At 42.9% G+C, this 21,581-nt stretch overlaps 1 protein-coding gene across 4 annotated transcripts in view; it reads right to left on the bottom strand.

The window, feature by feature from the left end:
* The window catches only part of LOC135257063 (MAM domain-containing glycosylphosphatidylinositol anchor protein 2-like), a 139,126-nt gene that overhangs the window by 96,402 nt on the left and 21,143 nt on the right, over nucleotides 1–21,581 (bottom strand). For all 4 annotated transcript variants that reach the window (XM_064339471.1, XM_064339472.1, XM_064339473.1 and 1 more), the window contains exons 2-3: nucleotides 14,129–14,268; nucleotides 3,231–3,405 (exon numbers count right to left, since the gene is read on the bottom strand). In XM_064339471.1, the coding sequence (XP_064195541.1) occupies nucleotides 3,231–3,405; nucleotides 14,129–14,268 (315 nt within the window). The remainder of the gene's footprint in view (nucleotides 1–3,230; nucleotides 3,406–14,128; nucleotides 14,269–21,581) is intronic.

The raw sequence follows: 21,581 nt of genomic DNA, 5'->3' as shown, positions 1-21,581 counted from the left end.
ACCTTTTTTTCAACTTTGCCCTCCCTGTGTCTCTCCCCCCTTCCTTTTTCATTTTTCTCCTTCTCTCTTCTGTCCTTCAATCCCTCTCCCTCTCGGTCTCACTCCTCTCTCGCTATTTCTCAAAAACAGCATTTTCGGGCAGGGGATTGGATGGTGTCCGACACCGTCAGTGTCCTCTCATACGCAGGCTGCCAAGATCAGCTATTTTTACTCCGGCAAAAAGAATAAAAAAAGATGCTGCATGCCGCAGTTATTCATGTGGCTGTTTAAGGAGGGGTGCAGGCCCTTGCTTAAAAAAAAGCAGCAACGCTAATTAAGCATCCAGGCTGCAATCCTCTAAAAATAGTTGAAGCGGTAAGAGGAAAATCAATTATAGTGGCCCTCGGGGGAGGCGATAACTTTTCTTGAGCAAAAAAAAAGGCATAAATATATCCCGTGTAACACAAAAGAGTCACTGCAGGCTGTGCCATGTTAAATACAAATGAACAACACAACCAAAGCGATGACCGCGCCGTTTTGCTGAGGCCTCGGGAGAAAGTCACATGCGTAATACGCGCTGGCAGCGAGAAAGAATAACCTCACTGACGATTATAACATCCAACGGATAGCGCGGCGTATCATTTGCTTATCTCGAGTTCGGTTTTTAATTAAACCCTTAAGTTTCAGCGATGACTTCAGCGCCTCATTAGGATGTTCTTTTATAAGAGCTGGAGCTGGTCCAGGCGTGGCACTTCCCCTTGCTCTGTGTGCAGCACCGCAGAGCGCCCGGCTTCCCGAGACCCTCTTCGCAATTAAGAGTGCACTGCCTGTGACTCAGTGCGATTTACATCCTGTGACTGTGACTCAGTGCGATTGCAGTCACGCGACTGGCTGGCGCGATTTCAAACACGTGACCGCGGCGACCCAATCGCCACCTTGGTTCCGTCTTCCTCAAGCCGCACCGCCAGGCTGTCGCCACCGAGGCAGATGTCTCCCAGAATGCTCTAGCGCGTCAATCATTTCTACGCCAGCACCACACAGCAAACATAATGCACGAATACCTATTAATATAATTAGCATATGAAGTCATTCTTTGTGATTGCCAGAATGTATTCTAAATTCTTGCACATATTTCTATCAATGATTTATAAAGACATTATCATCTGGTAATGAAGTCACTATACATGTTTCATGAAGGCTTTATAAATATGCACTATATAGTGTGTAATTATGTTCTGAAACTTGCAGTTTACACACTGTATGGTATGTTAAGCCATATTCCTTCAGTCCAGATTACATATTTTATCATATATTGACATTTAGTATTTATTCATTCGAATGAACTTAATTTTCCTACTCACATTTCTAGTTCAATAACCTTTCACTGAATAACAAAACGTCAAGTTAATATGACCAAAACAAGTTCATGCCCTCCCGTCCTGTTTTATTGTGCCCTGGTACAATTTTGGCCAGAGCATGATGATTTCCAGTAGATTGTTTCCAAATGTCACAGCCCTGATCCCCTTCTTTGTCTGAAGGCGGCCATGTATTATGTGTCTATTGATGGCAGAGGTCCTGACACACAACAAGCTTACAGATCAAGGGATTTCATTTTATTTTTATTTTATCTTCATATAGCCAGGTAGGTCAACAGAGAAATCCATTCTCATGCAGCGACGATGTAGAGCAGTGGTGTCAAACTCGTTGCCATGGAGGGCCGTGTGTATGCAGGTTTTCATTCCAGCCTCAGATCTTGATTATATAATTAGTTAAATTATTTGCTGAATTAGGGATGCAGGTTTGTGCACAATGGTGACCCGACGTCTATGGTGACCTGCATTGTCTAAATAAAAATTTTCTTATATTCTGTGCTTCAATGCAGTTAAACGCATATGGCTGAATGAGTAATTGGACTCAATTAAGGCAGCATTAATTGGTTGGAATGAAAACCTGCATACACACGGCCCTCCATGGCAACGAGTATGACACCACTGATGTAGAGAATCAAAGTGAATTTATTTATTTTTATTTAACCATTATTTCACCAGAAAAACCCCATTGAGATTGAAATCTCTTTTACAAGGGGGACCTGACATGAATCACAAAGTTACCCAACAAGACTTATGTACCAGCTAAAAAAGTGGCCAGATACATAGACCCATTTTGGAAGAATTTGATCAGAACACCAGAACTGTTCTGAAAAAATGGCATGGGATCTTTAATGGTCACAAGGAGTCAAGAACTTGGTTTAACTTCTCATTCAAAAGAGCCTTACAGTGCTCCTGTTACTTTACAATGGCATGGTTTTCCTTCTGGATTGAAAAAAAAGACCATCCCTTACTGGCAAACTAGCACTTCTTCCACAGAAGGTCTCTCAGAGCAGTACAAGCCAAGCCCAACCCTGCTTAGCGTGAGCAATTTGACATGAGATGGCTGCAAGGTGGCATGACTGCTGGCAGGGGGAGGAGTTCGGGTTGGGGGGGTGCTAACAGCATTACGGGTGAAACCGTTTTTGGCTTGGCTGCTTAGAGTGAAGCTTCGCCGAGACCCCCACGGAGCCACCGCATGCCGTCAATCACCGAGCCGTACGAACCAATAAAAACACTCTGATGACAGACTGACAGCCTGAATTGCACGCTGAGCTTTGCCGATTGAAAGGTTCTTGGGGCGCTTTTATTGCCTGAAAATTCTTTGAATGTATGTATAGAACAGAAGTCTCTAAATCGACCTTTAAAGGGCTAATTAATTTGGCATATGCTTTGCAGATAAGGCCCTCAAATATTTCCCCGGAGTTCATCTTCAAAAGCTCAAGGACATTTTTCCAAATCAGTTTCAAACTGCAATTAGATAAATATACAATTAATGCTAAATGCAAGGTAAATTATTTATGGTGTTTTAAGAGAACAGCCCCGGGTGCCCTTTAAATAAAAACACTGCCTCTCTATGTAAAAATGCAGCAGCTGGAGTATCTTGGGAAGCAGTACGCTGAAGTGGGAATAGGGCACTGTGCTGGGATGGCTCCAGAATGCAAGATGTGAAATATAAGCACAGAATTGCAAAGGTCCACAGATAATAAACAAATGATGCCAACGGCGATCTAAGTGGAAGCTCTGCTCTTCAAGCCTCTGAATTTTAAAATGGCAGCTATTGTGGAGTGAGCACATCATCAGAAGTAGGGCCATAAAACCTGAATAAAATTTTATAGGTGAGCTCACGCCCATAAAAGAAAAAAAAAGAAATGGAGGACTCACAGTAGACGTCTACGCGTATGGACTTGATGGCGGGCGAGCCCAGGCCATTCTCCGCCTTGCAGTAGTAGCGCCCCCCCTGGTGGCGCTGGATGTTAGCGATGCGCAGGGTCTCGTTGAACACGGTGGAGTCCTGGAAGCGGTCTGACGCGCTACCCGCCGTCTTAGTCCATCGCATCTGGGGGAGCCGGGGAGAGAAAGAGAGAGGGGATAGAGGATGGGGTAAATGGGAGAGAGAGAGTAAGAGAGGGAGAGTCAGGAAGAGCTAATAACAGCATAAATGTAAGTAACGGTGGATGACCAATGCACACTGTACCAGGAGTGTGACATCGCACAGCAGTAGGGAGCAAAGTACCTAATTTGAGCCTAAAAGTAGTCTGTTGTGGGGGTGGCAGTATAGTACAATGGTAAGGCAACTCTTGGTCGATTCCCAGGAGGGGCACTTCTAGCTTTACCCTGGAGCACAGTACTTTCCCTTAATGACTTCAGTACTTATCCAGCTGAATAAATTAATTGTACATATGTAAAATGTAAGCTGTTCGTCGGCTAAATGCCAAGCTATAATGTAATCTATGAATTCCTAATGACATTAATAGGGATGGGAAATGAATTTTTCTGAGTATATGGGTAGTCATGACACTGCTGCTCATCGAGCAGATGAGGTCACTTCCTGTCTATTTTTGTGCATACATAAAGGTGTGCATTTTTAAAATGGATGAAAATGATGGCATTGTTTCATACCCTTATAAATTAACAGAGCGTTTTTGCCTTTTTTTTTTACTAAGGTAAGTGTACACGTTTCATTCTACAAAAAAAGAAAACTTTCTGGTAAATTCAAATGAACTCCTAGATCCTATTTCAGGACACCATCACAAACTTGCAAAAAAAAATAAACTATGCCACATTCGCAATAACAAGCGATCGATTCTCTACGGCGCAGATTAAAATCCAACTGATTTTATGATCGATGTGCACGGGTCAAAGGAGACGGTTTGGAACAACTGCGAATTTGTACGAGTGTATGAGACTTCGGTGAGAGTTCATCGGTCAGGATCCTCCGCCACGCAAACCTGCGTTTCACTCCGACCCGACTCGGCGAGGCACTGCAGCGGAGTTTTTGGACCGGGCCCGGGGGACCTAGGAGAACGTCTGGAGGAACGCGATTAATTAAGCCTGCGCACCAACAAGGTGAGAAAGCGAAAAGGAAGGACAGCTAGAATAAATCATCTACACGCGCGCTACAACGCAGGCGGAAGGACGAACTGAACGTTCTGTTCCGTGGCCCCGGGGCTGGCCTTTTTTGGCCCTCTGCTGGAGCGAGCGAGCGAGCGAGCGAGCGCCGGAGTGGGCGACTGAGTGAACGATCGAACCGCAGCGCTTTCACTTACTTGACCCATGCCGCCGCGGTGCTTTCCGACACGTATCGCTTTTGAGATCGCGTTACACGTCGTTTCGACACGGACAAAACGTTCTCTCAAACTGGCCACCCATATAGCACACTTATGATTTAAAAAAAAAAATTCAGAACAAGATCCTGGAAGCAACCCAAAATTGCCGCAAAAAAAAACTTTGACTTTGGCCTCGTGCTGAGGATGAGAGCACTTAACGAATGGTGTAGATGGCGGCGTTTGATTAGCTGATGTGCAACAGCGCGATACCCCCGCTTTCATACTTCCCCAACCCATGCCCGGGCACCAGCGTTCTTTGGTCACGCTCTGGCCGCTGGTACCCAGAATCCTTCTGGATTAGTAGTCGCTGCCTCTGCCACCCCTCCAATCAGTCCCGCCAGTCTCCCGTCTGGCCAAGGGCACCCCTCAGACGCGCCACGCGGGTGACCCAAACACCACTTACCCCACAACCGTTACTTTCAATGCGATTGCAGCCTTTTACTAAGAAGAGGCAAGAGCCTGGAGCTCCTCCAATCAGCAGCACGCTCTGTACTGAAAATCAGAGACCATGCACTCTCAAAACATGTCATTTTTGAACACAACTCCACGCCAAGTTAAGAACAACACATTCTGTGTCACTTTCAACACAGTGCGAGACAGTCCCTTTGTTACACATGCATTGTATGTTTGTTACGTACAAGTAGCGACTTTGACACAAAAGGTGTTGAAAGTAACACACGAGTAGTAACACTAAAAGTGTGCTGTACCCACTCCATCTTCAACACCACCTGCCCTTTGCCAGCGCATCGGCTGATGTGTTCTTCCCTCTCTTTGAAGATATACACAAGGGCCCACTCCTGTGCTGTTCATTTGCCACCTTAGCTTTGGCAACACCTTCTAATGTTGTGCCAATAAAGCACTTTCGAATTGAAACTGAAATTGAGAATGAATCCGAGAGTGAGAGCAAGAGCAAGTGAAAGAGTGAGAAACAGAGAACGAGAGCAGGAGAAACTACGACAGGGGAAAAAAAAAAAAAACAGAAAGAGAGAGAAAGATGTGGATGGCAAAGAGAGTGCAAAACAGACAAAGAGTTAGAGATGGGGGAAAAAAGAGAGAGAGAGAGAATCCCCAAAATCCCAGTTCTATGAAAGAAGCCCGCGTTGCCTTTGGTGGTTTAACTTACGAGAAGAAGCGCTGCGGCGCAGGCTTACAGAGAAACATCTCCTGACTCCGAACAGGTGCGACGCTCCAGATCTGCAGCCTGCTCCGCAGCCTGCTTCCGCCATATCTCAATATAAGAACATAAGACCATAATCTGGCCTGACGGGCGTAGTGTCCCACGATTCAGCCCCCCGTCTGGAACACGGCGGAGAATGCCCAGTCTGAACAGACACCGTGCACTCCGCAGCACACCTCCAGTCATTAGCATACTGAAGTGACAGGAGGAATGAAAAAAAAAAAGGCTGAGACAAACCCCAGGGGTTCTGTGTACAAATCCACAGCAGGCCCTTTTAAAGGAACACTTCCAGAAAGAATCATAATTTGATGTACGGCTTTACGTCTCTTAGGGTTTAAATAATTGTTACATTTTCTTTTAATTTTTCATACTGACTCCAAGTAACATTTTTGATGCAGCACATGGGCATTATTATGAATAATTTACTGATATAGCTTAAATCAGGGGTGGCAGACCCAGGTCCTGTGGAGCTGCAGGGTCTGCTGGTTTTTGTTTTTACTCTGCACTTGCCTGATCACTTAAAGCAGGAGCTTACACACCTGGTTTCCTTGGTCTAAGTGATTGCTGTTTTTTAAGGTGAAAACAAAAACCAGCAGCTTCCCAGGACCAGGGTTGATCACCCCTGGCTTTGATAATAAGACTGCCTCTCCAAACTGTCTCCTCATCAATAACCACAGACTATAACAAGCAACCACAGATAAAGGCATTGGGCCTGTCATACATCCAAAAACTCACCTCTCCATCTAGAATACTGCATACCGGGTTGGAGACTGTAGAGCACAACATTAATGTAACCAGAAGGTTGCATGTTCAAATCCTGAGTACAGCATGACTCAGAGGATGGCGTGAGATTGTCAGTGACGGGACCAAACAGCCGGAGGATGGCTTATGACAGGAACATCACACAAACAAGAGTCTGCTGAGGACGAGTTTTGTGAATGACCCTCCAGACAGTGCTATCAATAGACTGGCCTTACAGTGCAGCTGATTCTCCAGATCTCCAGATCCTTTGGCTTTGTTAGTCCTCTGTGAGGGGCCCTACTCAGAGTCAGGCCAGTTCAGAACAGCAAACAGCAGCGTACAAGGTCTGTGCAGGCTTGTCCTTTCAATGCCATTAGTAGAAGCATATACTGCGTTTAATTACAATTTCAGGACCATGGACAGCAGCCGACAGACCACCAAACCACTTCAGGACCACGGACACAAGATCACAGTGGCCCATTCACACTGTTCAAATCTCTTGATGGTTATTAACCATATAAGAGGTGTCACCATAAGGGGACCTGATTTTAAAAGTAAAATATATCGAACCTTCGAGTATTTTAACAGTTAAAAATGTCTATCAGTGTGCACAGCAAAATACTGTTAACAGTAACATGAATTCTTAACAGAATATGGCACTGCTGAAAATGCTTAATAAAGAATTCCATTACACTTTCTTAAAATATACATTGCTGAATTTTAATGCAGCATTATACATATTAATACATGACATTTACAAGTCAGCCAGGCTTTCCAGAAATATCACTCACAATCCGTACGTCTGCTATTTCAACCTCAGCAGTGTATATATCAATCTTTTGTAATAAACACTGTGATAGATTGTTATTTATGAAGAGTTCTATTCATCTTGATAAACCAAAAACAAAGCAAATACATCAAAAGAGAACATACACTGCATTATGTATGCGCTACATTGTTGCATATAAAATATGTAGCTGAGATACTGGGCTTTATTTGGATTTGTACACATTTGGTTTGGCTGTTTCAGCTCTAAGAGAAGAGACACTGAGAGGAAAAAACATTCCCGTGACAAGACCGGAAAATCTCACAAGATGAAAGTCACGTCAAGGCGCAAGAACCGTGCATCCAGCTGAGTTGTATTTGTTTTGGGTCCGCAGGAGCACGGATTGAGTCGGCAGGGTCCCCGTCCCTATCAGAGGGGGTGTTCCGAAATATGGAGTCCTGCCAAAACTTCTGACGGATGTTCTGCTTGATGCTCCCGTCTCTGCTGCACTTCTCAAGATGAAGCCGCCCGACCCCCTGCCCATGTCCCAGAATTCCAAGCACCGCTTCTCTTCTATGATGACTAGTGTTTGGTTTTTCGCTATCCCCGCCCCCTACCCACCCATGTTCCTACACTCCGGCATTCCTGTCAGCCCAGAAGCCTTTATATCGCATTAAGCTGCTGATTTGGATGATGTGGTACCGCCCATCTCCAGGCACCCCCCGAAGCGACCCCTTACCCGCTGACACAAACAGGACCGTTATTTAGGACATCTTGTTATCTAACAACAGCAAGCGCGGGAAACGCTGATCTATGGTCCTGCCATCTTGAATCACATTGAGGTCCTCATAATCAGTCCTCCGGCATCCATCTAACCTCAAAAGGTCTCAACTCCTCTCTTAGCCCGTTGACCCAAACCCAGACGGTCTCATCATTTTGAAGTGCCTGCTTCAAATGCCTGCCCAAAAAAATAACATATAAAGCATCACACCGTATAGTTATGGGGAACACATAGTTCTTGCTCTGGAGAACAAAAGTGAGTCAAATGTACCGTAAAAAGCCCAACGTTTCCAGACATAATGCACCAGAGCACAGGGCACATTCCATTAGCCCCAAAGCTTGTTTGCCTGGGTTGTTCCCTCATCCTTACGGTGCGAGAGAAAGGCCTTTTGGCCGTGTTCTGACTACAAAAGCGCTGTGTGTTTGCTGTACTAAAGATCCCACCCTGTAGCTTGTGGTGTCCCTTGAATAAGCCCCATCTTAGAATTTCCATAATGCTCCTCCAATCACGAGAACACTCACACGATGTGAATGCAATGTGAACAAAGGGACAAGATAAACCCCGGGGATTTGCACAGGAAACCACAGCAGTTTCTTATCGCCAATCCCATGAAAGGGAAACTCACAAATAGCCACAGTTTAATACAGTATAAACCGTCCTTGATGGTTTACACCTCCCACAACATCCCTATTGGGTTCATTCTGTATTGAAAGGGTGGCTTGCCAGAAAGTCTATTTGTCCACAATCACTGATGTTTGTCAGTCCGAAATTTAAAAGCCACTCTCGACCTAATTACAACAAAACGTATTTTGTGTATTTTGCAAAAGATAATATTTGCTCAGTGGTGACTGGCAGACGACAGTGGGGTTAGGGGGGTTGGGGAGAGGGATGTGGTATCACATGATAAGAGGCGATTCATGAGATGGGAGTCCCAACACCCTTCCAGGCTAATCCCTTTGGCCCAGCTTAAATGACATAAAACTTAAATTGTATTACGTATTTGCTTAAGTAAATTGGGTATTATCATGTGCGTCTTACTCGGCTAGCTGATCAAGCCTTTTGGGAATCCAGGAACCATGCAGGGAAGCTAACTGTAACAGCTTTAATGGAAAACTTTTTTTAGCATGCATCTATTCACCATGAAACAATGGACCATTGGGTAGGCAAAACAATGTGGCATTTCTTCCAGTATTTGGCTGTCAGTTTTAGCTCTGTGCTCTGTGTTGCTTCCACAATATTTCGGTGGACGTTGTTCAGTCATTTGTGTTCAGGACATGCCCACTGGTCATTGTGTACAAGATCCCTGCATTCCACCCGAGGCAGGTGCAAGGGTTCAGGCCAGGAGATCTCTGACATGTTTACTGACCAACCTGAATGTGTGTGGCCACAAGTGAAAGGTCAATTTATCAAAGAAATGATTTATGCTCATATGAGTGCAAACCTGTCAGCGCGCTCGCAAAGGATTTTATTTCAATTTCTACACATATCATGAGCCGTATTATTTCATCCACATTAAAACTGACCCAGGTGATCCTGTGACCTCCATGTGTGCTGATCTTTGACCTGCCTTCGAGGAACTCACAATTTAATTAAAACTAGCCCCAGCTCCCCAATGACCTCCAGAGATATAGCAGGGATCAATGGCCTCTTACACCATTCGTAGTGTTTTCAAGGCTTTTATATGTGTGTCAGCATAACACAGAAGTAAGTTTCCCGCATGTGTTATCTATGTTTGTCTCGGGCTTCTTGTTGGTCAAACTGCAATCTGGAAGATGAATTTTTAAATCTTCTAGAAGCATTGAATAGTTTGTGAAAAAAACTGTCCATTATTAAGTATTCCGTAAGTGTTCAATTCTGTGCTGTGTGACTTCCTGGCTACGGCTACAACCAGTGATGGGACACATTTTTCCTCATCCAGACAGAGATAGGATGATTTCAGTTCTGTAAGTTATTGTTGAATTAGAGCCTCCCAAAATTTGTTCCTGGCGAGATTAGTACTGATTGCTGGCTGAATTGATCATAGCTTGCTCTTTGCTATAATATTATGTTGCATATAGGGTACAAAATAATCACTGTCTCACTAGAGTGCATTTGGGTGCGTACACACAAGAGCAGTGCTCCTTGCATGAGGCAGATAGACACAATTTAAAAACCATGTGATAATTAAAGTAAAACGATTATTTTGCATCACAGATATTGATGACATGAACATTGTTCCAATTAGATACAGTATATGCATGAAATGTTAATGTTGTAATGTTTCACGTGCTGCTAAATGCACCACTAGCAACGTAAATGATAGCCTGGATCTCATCTTTTTTGTTCAAAGGGAATATTGCATTTCTTTCCAATGAAACACATTTTTGGCGCTTTCATAAGAAGGCAAACAAGTCATATAAAATCTCCCTGCATGCTGAAAAATTCAGTGTCTGAAGCTCACGCTCAAGTGAGTTCACTGCATCCATAATCTTCACTATAAGGCAAACCGAACTGTTAACTGCTTTATTAATCTAGGGTTGGGCGGTATCCAGTTTTTCAGACCATCATACCACCCTTGTAAAACATCAGGGTACGTGGTGCAGTGTACTATAAATAAATTAATGATCAGCGCCAGGCTGCGCGAACACTTGGTATAAAACACCATCCTTATGTTACCACAGGGTGAGATTGCACTTAGAGTGACCCACATCGCATCTGGGCTACGAGATTGGATCAAGCACGCTTTTCTGTATTAGGCGCATGTTATTACAATAATCAGCTTGTTATTATATCTAAAATTAATATGATACAATACATAATTAGGCCAGTGCAGCTTTAAGGGACCCCTAGGCTATAGTGTTTGTGTCAAAAGAGAGACTAGATTCAAGCAGCCCAAATGTGGGACAACAGGATAATTGCAGGATATTTCAGAACAAAGTGTGAATGAAAAAGGAAAATCTATTATTATTATTTTTTTATCATTATTATCGTGGCCCGCAATACATACTACGCCAAAGGATAATATAAATGTGATAGACAGGAAGCTCTCCTACCTTTTCTAAACAGTGTTTATCCCTTCTACAGTGTTATCCACTAGTTGCCACACTATCACCATTTACTAAAAGAGAGGTTGCGTGAACGCCTATAATGAAATTCTGCTGCAACATTTAATATAAAAATGCACCATGTCGTGTAATGTTAATAGGAATGTGATCCCACAACATTGCTTGTGCTGTGCCTATTATGCTGCTTTTGATAAGAGCGGCAGCGTCGGGAGAAGAAATGCTGTTTAATGGAAAATGTATTAATTACACGCACTCTAAAAATAGTGCACTGACAGTGCACTGGTTGGTATTGAAGAAACAACACTGTTATTTTAATATATTGTTGTACGCGGTATGACTGTATACGGCAATATATTAATCAACCGATATGTTAATCAACTAGAAAAGTAGACATTGTGGTTCAGAGGAACAACAAAAGAAATAGACAAAAGGTAGGAAGGAAAACTTCTTTCACATCCAAGAGGAACTGGTATAGTCAATGAAACATGAATATCCTTCTCAATTCTTATGAATCAGAGGCTTAGGAAAGTGCATATGCATGGAAATGTAGAAACATGGGTCCCTTATTGAGTAGTGAAATTACATGGCTTCTATTTGGCGGGGGCACCCAAATATATATATATATATATACATATATTATTTTTTAAGTCATAAATAGCAGATCTTGTTTTATATCCTATAATTTGTTAGTTGCAGAAAAAAAAAAATTCTGCATGCACCCAAAAAATCTTTTCTGGGATAAGGTAGGTCTGTAGTAGTACATGAAACTTCAAATGCACCAGACTTGAGATAAACATCATATGTGTTGAAATATGCCTTTTGAAGTGAAATCACCACAAATGACCTTCTGTGGGAGTTATGTATGTACTGACAGGCAGTATATCGATCAAAAAGGGCATGACATATTAATTATAAGTAAATTCATCAATTTATGAAATCCATTCCCAAGATGTTATCAGTCTAGCTAAATTAATTTTATTGAGCACCTTGAGTAAAATCATCAGCTTTTATCAGAGTCGGTATTGACTGTGTGACACAGAATGCAAAAGGCTGTTTTAAAGTTAACATTTGGCACTAGATTTAAAGTTGATTTCTGTCTTAAATCCACTTGCTTCTAACCTCCTGAGACCTGGCAGAAATAAAACCCCAGTATTTCAATTTTTTGACAGAATACAAGTGTCTTGGCTGACAATAACTTGCGTTCCAAGTGAAAATATTTACTAAAATATGGTTTATTTCACTGTTGCTGGACTCTGAGGGTCAGCCAAGAACAGTGAATGTCACTCACTGAGGGGCTGGCTGACTTGCTGACTCACTGACTCCCTATCGTTGAAACATATGCATGTGGCAGTGGCATGCGGTTTGTGGCAGTTTTAATCTTAAACGACTAGCGACAGCAGGTGAGTCCAATAGTTTTGAAGGACAGAAAAACAGCGCAACTGTGGATGTGAAAAGGTGTTCATGTTGTAGGTAGCTAGCTATTAGTATTATGTTAATAGCCAACAGCATGTTGTATATTTCTGGATATATTTAAAAGCAGCAATGAGGCTGAGTGGGGAAGTTCAACCCAGAAGTGTAATGTTAGCATTTGAGTAAAACACGGCTTGGACCGACAGCATATTTTGAAATCTAGGATGGTTCGGAGCAATATAAATGTCATCAATATTATTTCATAGCCTATGTATATGTTACGTTGACTGATTTTGTGATTTGTTTTATGTTTAAAAGTTAGCCGCAATAGCTAGCTTTGCTAGCTAGCATAGCTAGTTTGCTAACCTAGCAAACTGTCATAACTAAGACAACTCTCGGTAGCTCCCTACAGATACTTAACCATCCAAAGCTTATCACCAGCTAGTCATCAATTCAATTAATACTTAGAGCACTTAGTGCAAGAAGCCCTGTTTATCTAACTTTAGTTGCTAGTTAGCTTGCCACACCTCCACTGACACATTTTTGTTGTTACTGAATGGCCATTGCAGGGTAGGAAACAACATAGTAAATTGTATATTTCTTGAGATCTTAAGATGAATTGCTGGGCCTTTGGGGCTTATAGCTGACTTCTTTTTCCAGTCTCCAAAACACTCTGACTGGAGGAAATAAAAAATGTGTTACTGAAGAGCAATATACTGTATAACCCGGGCTTATAATATACTGTATATACTGGGCTTATGATCCCAGTATATCTGATGCAAGGCAATCTCACATTATCCAGAGAAAGCCAGTCTGTGGTTCTGTGCCAATGGTGGTGGGATCACTAAGCCAACAGAGGGAGCGGGAGGAAATGCTCTCACACCCCACCCAGTCCATTCAACAGCTGAGCTAAGAGTTTCCCTCAAAAAGCTCCCACAGACTCCCAAACCACTGAGCTTTACCACTGAGCTCCTTTTTCCTGGCTCTGGAAACAAAAAAGTTTGTGAAGGCAGAAGCACTTTTCCGCTGCATCAACAACCTGTTTATTACCAGATGTGTGCCTTAACTTTGGTATGTTAACAGTCCTATAGATGATCGGGTCTGTAGATGAACAATTTTGTATAGCAGACAAACAGATCTATGGTTTAGCAGGGCGGTACATTAACAGGTTGAGTAAACACATCCTGCAGTTGCTTGTACTCCATGGTATTTGTGCATAAAATTCAGTGCAAGGCTCTCACCAGACACGATGCCCAGAGACAGCAAGCCAGGCTGAGACGCAGCCAGAAACCAGCAAACTCACCGCATTAGAAGAGCTATTTATACCATAAACCTCGCTGAATGAAGAGTAAACCGCGGGTCAGATCAATCTGCAGGTTGCTGATGGAAACGGACCAGCGGCCAGGATTCTGCTGCAAGCCAGGCCGGAGGACTGAGGGCTCAGTGCACCGGGGAGCGCAGTTTCACGGTTAAGCGCGCGCGCGGCGCGGTTAAAGCCGCGGGGCCGGCAGCCGGCTCGGATCGGTGACCTTACCTGGGGACGTGGGTGCCCTGTGACCAGGCAGGTGAGCTCCAGAGTCTCCGCCTCCCGGATAGTGTAGACGCGCTCGGTGTAGCGCTCCTCCTCCACATTGCAGGCGTGGCCCGAGTGCACGATGCGGACCGTTGGGGGCGCTGTTGAGAGAGAAGACCCGGGGACAGTTCAGAAGGCCTTCCAATGTCTCCATACCAACTGAGGAAGTACACTTTGTTGACACATGCTGTACACACAAAACAACACATGCACCCACGAACACAGACACACTCGCACGTGCACACACACGCACACACACACACACACAGGAGATGTATTTTCATCTCTTCCCAATTCACTTACTATGCAATGAAAAAACTTCCATTAGTATAGTTTCAGCCATGCTGTCATGACTGTATTTACAGCTATACTGCCATTACTTAAGTTAGTAAAGATATTGACATCACTGCAGTTTCACCAATACGGTCCATACTGCAATTATTTAAATACTGGATTTACAGAAAAAGCTGTAATAACAGCAATACAATGGGCTGACATCTCTGTCATAGCCTGAGGCTATGATCATACTGTCAGAGCTGGTTCGCTTGGAAACATTGACAGGCTCAACAGAGTTGTTATCCACAAAGGAAAATTCCCATCCAATCAAATGTCCTTTCCCATCACTGAATACCTTTCCAACAATCCTGTTATTGCAGACATATACAAGCACCGACAGGAAAAGGCGTTTTATTTGTTACAAATAAACTGACAATTAATATATGAACAGGACACATCTGATGCTGACTTGTTTAGACATTATGTCAATACAAGGCCAGATTTATTTCAGCCGATACCCATGATAAAGAGCTATATACATCACTATAGGCTCCATTTCATCCACTTGCTGCTGCAGTAACTACCCCCTACCAACCATTCCCCCACCCCCAATGCAAGCCCTCCTTTTAGCTCTAAGTCCCTACTATGAAATTCACAGTTGATCCTCGAAGAGTAATGATTTCCAGGGGGTCTTACTTTGCCCTGAATTTTTCTGTTTATTTCCATGGCTTTGGACCTTGTAATGCATCGATAGTTCATTAAACTACAATCGAGTAGTTTTGTGGCTCAGTCAGTAAAATCCGGCTCTATAGTTGCAGGTGAAAGCCTCAGTTACGTCAATAGCAGACCCAGACTGGAAGTCCACACTGTTGGTGCACAATCAGCCCTGACCAACCAGGGTAGGGTGGCTTTAAGTCCTTTGGTGTACCTTGGGTTACTACTGCCTGAGGTCCACCCAACAGGATGCCAGGTAAAAAGAGGCTTACATTTGCTGTCAATAAGAAAAGTGTATATGCTCCAGTTTGCTTTAGCTCTCTCCTGTAGCACTGTATGGCCTGTAGGGAGTAAAATAGCCGCTGGCTGGCAGGCAAGCGCATGGGAGGAGTTTGTCAGCAGTGCACCTTGTGAGCAACCACAGGTGGTACAGCAGTGACTTGAGAGCCATTCACTTCGGGGAAAAACAGAAAATATATATAAGGGGGCCATGAGTAGGCACCTGAGTCCCGAATAAGGCTGTTTCTGGCTATTCAGGGACTATGTGGCTATGCAAGGCCCCCAACATGGCCGTCAATCTGCTTTTGTTTATTTTTTGAAAATATTCATTGTTATGAAATTAAAATGACCAGTCCTGATAACTCTTTTTTCCACACAAAGGGTTAACTATAACAAATACATAAAATTAACTATTATGGGCTAGCTATAACCTTCAGGGCTAGCTAGCTAGGTTGGGAGATAACCCTCGCTTTATAGTATTTCATTAGGCATAGCACGTGCGGCTGGAAGATTCTGCTTTATGCAGTGTGTGCAGGGTTTGACATTAACACCTGCCACTCGCCACACGCGGGTAGAATTCGCCAGTGACATAAGAACTTCAACACGCTTACCGACCACTTTGGTGGGTGACTTTTTGTTAGCATTTTATATGAAAAGAAAACTCAGTGTAGCTTACAAAAGACATCTGAAATAAGTCAAATGGAGGTGATACTACATGATACTTCAACTCCCATAATCACAGTGTGCTCAACCCATTGGCCCATCCACTTCACCCTCTTGCTTTTGCCTCCTCAGTCAAAAGTCAAAAAGTCCGAACTTGGCCGAAATCAAACGACAGCCGAACATGGAGCCACATAATCTACAAACGTGTCTGCAATGCACAGACTTTGCATTGAAATGATCTTTTAGGTTGGACTGAAATGTAACATGGTAGTATGCACACATAAGAGTGTGCATAATTTATTTATTAAGTGTAGGCTACTTAGTGATTAAAACTGATTTTTCCACTCTCTCTCTCTCTCTCCCTCACACACGCACGCGCATGTGCACACACACACGCAGAGTCTACTCAGGTTGGATAGTTTTAGTTTTAATGGTTTCTGTTAAAATAAAATGTTATATTCAAATAAATGCATGCAGTTACATTGTCCAATTTCCCTATTTAGAACAGGCTGGTGAAACTGCTAGAGTGGCTAGAGACATTGAAAAACCATTAGTGACAGTGGCTGGTGAGCCAGAAAGTTAATGTCAAGCGCATGTGTGCTCTACAAAATCAAATGACTAAAATAATATTTTAGTGTGTGCACTGTAGCTAGCTAGTTAACCAGCTAACCATAACTGTTACTAGCCACTTCACATTTCCGGTAGCCTCAGCTGCAAATGATCTCATGTATATCCATAAGCCAATTGTTTCAATGCAGATTTAGTGTGTTCATGAGTGCATGAGGTAAGGAGCGTGGGCCCCCAAAAAGCCCGGATCCCAACATCTGGGGGAAAACCTGTTTCAAGAGAACAGCAATGCCATTCTAAAATGGCCACAAGGGCTTTGAGGGTGAGGCTTTGAGACTGAAGGGGCCTGTTCCTGCATTTCTCTAAATGACCCAGCAGGGCAAAGCTAAACATATTTCCCAACAAGTAAAATTAACTCAGTTCAGCACATTTGAGGGAAGCGTAATAAAATACAGCAAACAACCAACCTCAGCTACATTTGGCCACTGATTGCAGGGCATTTAGTGTACTTCATAAAATTCAGAGATTTTGTTAATCTTGTAGCTGAGCACTTCTGACCTAAAAATATTAATGACTGCCTGTTTGCGTACTCTTTACTGGCTCCTGCCCAATCACAGGGAATACATAGGGCTGCAAAGTGTGTGTTTGTGTGTGTGTGCATGTGTGTGTATGTGTTTGCGTGTATAATAGTGTTTGTGTGTGCATTAAACATGGAAAATCATCACAAAGCTATTCCTATCACAACAAGGGTGCAGATTTTTTCAAACCTGGACTGAGACAGCATTTATGACAGCTTTATAAAATAGTTCATAAAGTACACAGCAGAATGTAGAAGAAGAGTGTATAACAGGTCAAATGTTTACTGTGTTAAACTATGTAACTTAGAAAGACACCCAAACAAAGCAAGAAGTATAATTTATCACTAAAGCGTAGAGCCACACCCTTTCCACACAGGAAGTACGAGCTTCAATGATTTAAAGAGCGTGCAAAAGGAAAACAGACTGTCGATTACACAGTTTTACCTCCTGATAAAACATCAAATTGCCTTGCGAGAATGCCCGCTGATTACTCCTAGCTACATGACTTAACGCGGCATGCACAGCCATGATTGCATTTACATTTCTAAAAACCCGGGGACCGTGGAAACGCGAAAGGTTCCACCTAATCCGGCCGCGACGTGCTTGCCTTTCCTCTCGCCCAGCCCTCATGCTGGGAGGCCCCAATCAGCAATAATGTCCTGTTACGGTGCGATTTCCAACCATAATCCCCTCTAATCAGCTATCTGCAGGGGGAGGATAATCGTTGTGATTGGCTATAGCCGCTGATCATCGGTTCAGGAAGCATGGGTAGAAGAGAACGTGTACAGGAGTTCCCGGCCAGTGGCCAAGGCTCACCGCACCACGCGCCCCTCTCATCGAGCTCAGATTAACACATTAATAGCTCTTTTACAGGCAGGCGAGGGAAATCACTAGTTGCAGCTTTGATCCTTAAAAAACCGAGATCTTGAAATTGCCAGAACATTTGGGGAAGGCAATTCCAAAAAACCACTTACAGTGTACACAGCAGCACAGCACTCCCCCAAGCCCAAAGGCAAAACAACACAGAGGCCTGGATACAATCAACAACAGTCTTTAACTTTGGAAAAGAAATGTAGCTTTTTTCACAAGCACAGCACGATGAGTCAATTTTGTTGATTGTTGAACTGGCCAAACTGTGTTCGGACAATTAAGGACATACTAAATTACTCGTACCTTTAATAAAGATGAGCAAAGAAGTAATGAGCTATATTGTATGCTCCGAAAAGGAAATGCCTGCACTAACAAGATACTTTTGTAAGGTCATCTCAAACTAAGGGAACAGCATTTTTGCTTCTCATTGCTTCCTGTTTTCACAAGGGTACAAAAAAGAAAAAACACATTTGAAACCCATGTCTCATCCACTACCACAGGGGAAAGCAAGAAACAAGACAAAGGGTTTTTTATCTTTGCAAGTCAGGAGATACAAACAATAAATAAAAAAACAGAGATACCATTTAAGCTAAAAGCCACTAGAACTATGATAAACCTGCTGAATAGACTGCTAGGTAGACACAAGTGAATCTTGCCCCCATGAGCAGGAAAGCAGATGGTTTGAGAGGAACAGAAAAATTCAAGCAGCACAATTGGAGATCTACAAACTTGGGTTGCATTGTGAGCACAGTCTCCAAATCTAAATCAGATGCCACCTCCATGCCAACATGCTTTTTGGCAGGGTTTCCAGGTGCCTCTATACACAGCAATCAACAAAAAAGCATTTGGAGTTTGCTAAACAGCACTGGAACAAGCGTTTGGAGCTGGGTCTTACGGTTAGACAACACCAAATTTGAACTTTTTGAGCACTGAAAATGACACATGATGAAATGTGGTGAACATTTGAGGATATTTGGTTTGGTCCTTCGGTTCTCATTAATGACAACTGAATCAGGAACTCTAACAAGTACCAATGTATTTTGGCCCTAAACCTAGTTTGCTCTGTCTGGAAGACCAAAAATGGTTACAAATGGAACTTACAGTAAGACAATGATCCCAAAAATACATGAAAATCAACAAGAAATGGTTAACTGACCTCAAAATTACTGTTTTCTCCAGACTCAGTCTTCAGACCTGAACCCAATAAAAAATATGTGGTTTGAATTGAGAAGAGCAGTCCACAAGTGCACACCAAGCACCAAGGGATCTGAAGGATCTTAAAAGATGGAGGAGCGGTCAAAGATCCCCACCCTAAATGCCCCCCCACCACCACCAACATCACTATAAAAAACAACCCAGTAGTGTTATCCTTGCAAAGGGAGGGTGCACAAAGTACTGAAAACAAGGGTTTGAATACTTGAACATTATTTTATTTGTGAAATTAATTATAAATTATTTAATTTTATTGGAATTTTTCTTCATTCCAACAATGATTATTGAAGTAAAATGTGTTCCACCCATTTGAGAATTTAAGTGAAGCTCGGTATTTGTATTATTTGTTTTATGCAGTCTTTTTACTTCACATTTAGCAAGCACGGAAGTCAGATTTTTTGGAGGACACTGTATTTAGAGTCCAGGGCAGAGAGTTACCTGAGTGTGGCAGATGGTGTGGCTTTAAAAAGGCCACAAGTTCGGCAAATCTCCAGTACTAAAAAGGACTTCATAGCTCCCCAATTTATGATGCAGAACAAACTATTCTGATGACATTTACCACGGTCTTTCAGAGCAACAGGGTATGTATGCCCATTTCTCAGTGACCACATTCTAAAAGGCTTTCAAAATGTGCCTACCCAACATTCATTAGAATTGTGATAGCAACTGCAGCTGACCTCCTGGCTATAGGGTACAGCTAATGAGGTTTTCTAGTAATAAAGTCTTTGGTCCAAAGTGGTAGGCCATTCAGTGAGTTTTTTGAATTGCTGCTTTCCTTCCAATGCTCCAGTTCTCTTTTGATAAATCACAGAAAAGGTTTTCCGTACTGATCAAAAATAAGTAGCTCGTTCATTGGCCAAAAACGCAATGTTCAATCATGGAACATCTCTGTCAGCAAAAGTGAAAGTGTTTCAGTCCTTTTTTTTTCACTCCCTCCCACTGCTGTAACTCTTATTTGATGCTGTTTCTCTGCAGGGAATAATAGAACCATGGAAAAAAAAAACCCACTTTCAACCTCTGCCCCTGCCCCCCCCCCCCCCCATCCCCCCTCCATTCCCCTTCCCCTCCCCCGATGAGTTTGTTTGTCCTCCACTTTATACCCCTTTTATTACATACTGAAGCTCACGCTGTGGCCATCAGCGGTTCCAGAGTCCCGGCAATGAAACAGAGTCATGCAGCCTCGTTAAAGCCTGGGAGACACAATCAAAGTGTCCAGTGGTGTTCTGTCTGGCCGCAAATTTTCTTGAGTTTACCTTTCATTTCTCAGATTTGGAGCCGGGGCACGAGGGGGGGTGGGGGACAGGGGCCTCTGAATGTTACATCTGACCATAGGACTTTGTTTATAAGGAAATGTTTATGACTGAAGTCAAAGTGTGAGCATCTCGATATTTTCTTCATTTTGTTTTGTTGTTGACTTGTAAGCCGCTGGGAAGCACGAGACACACTGTTCTATTTAGATATCGTGACACAGCTGCTGGGTACGACAAGTACACATAATGGGCACAATCTAAGTAATGTTTTTCATGTCACGCCTAAGAATGCTGAGATAAAAGATTTTCTCCCAGAGCTGAAGGACATTAACCCTTTAACTGGCACACCAACAGAAAACTCATTCAAAAATTATACCACCCACCTGAGCAAATCGTAAGGATGAAATATCTGCATTTTTTAAAATTCTACCACAAACTGCTCAGAAGCCAAACGGAAATGGAACAAGGCACATTCTCCTTTTGACCACGTTTGAAGGTGAAACTAGTTTCTTTCACCAGTATGCGTCACGTTCATTTGTCACAAAATAAGTCAACATAAGTCCTCTGAAGTCACATTTAAATCTTCATAGCAGAATCTGTCTACTAACAAGAAAACCACAAATCCTAGACACATTGTGTACCTGGGTAATGCTATTTTCTTCCACAGATTTTCGTCATCCCTGAGCTGGTCTTGAGAAGAAAAAGATTGCACCAATGCAACTTTAATTAGAAAATCCTCATTTGATCTGACCTCTGATTAAGTGTGCATACATTCAGGAAACGTGGACCAGGAGACTTACAAGAAATGTAAAAACAAAAGGGAAGAAAAATATCTTAGAGTACACTGACCTCAGATATTCTCTCCCGGACCAAACCAAGCCAAATGGAAAAGAGCACCTGTTGTGACAGCATTCTTAAGACAAGTGCTTCCAGAATTCAGCGAGGAAAAGTACCTCTTTAGAATTGCTAGTACTGCCTTCATTGGAAAATTGATCAACTTTTGCA

This window comes from Anguilla rostrata, chromosome 6, assembly GCF_018555375.3.
Source record: "Anguilla rostrata isolate EN2019 chromosome 6, ASM1855537v3, whole genome shotgun sequence".
Lineage (NCBI taxonomy): Eukaryota > Metazoa > Chordata > Actinopteri > Anguilliformes > Anguillidae > Anguilla > Anguilla rostrata.
Note: the sequence above shows the minus strand (reverse complement) of the source record. Positions and strands in the feature narration are given on the sequence as shown.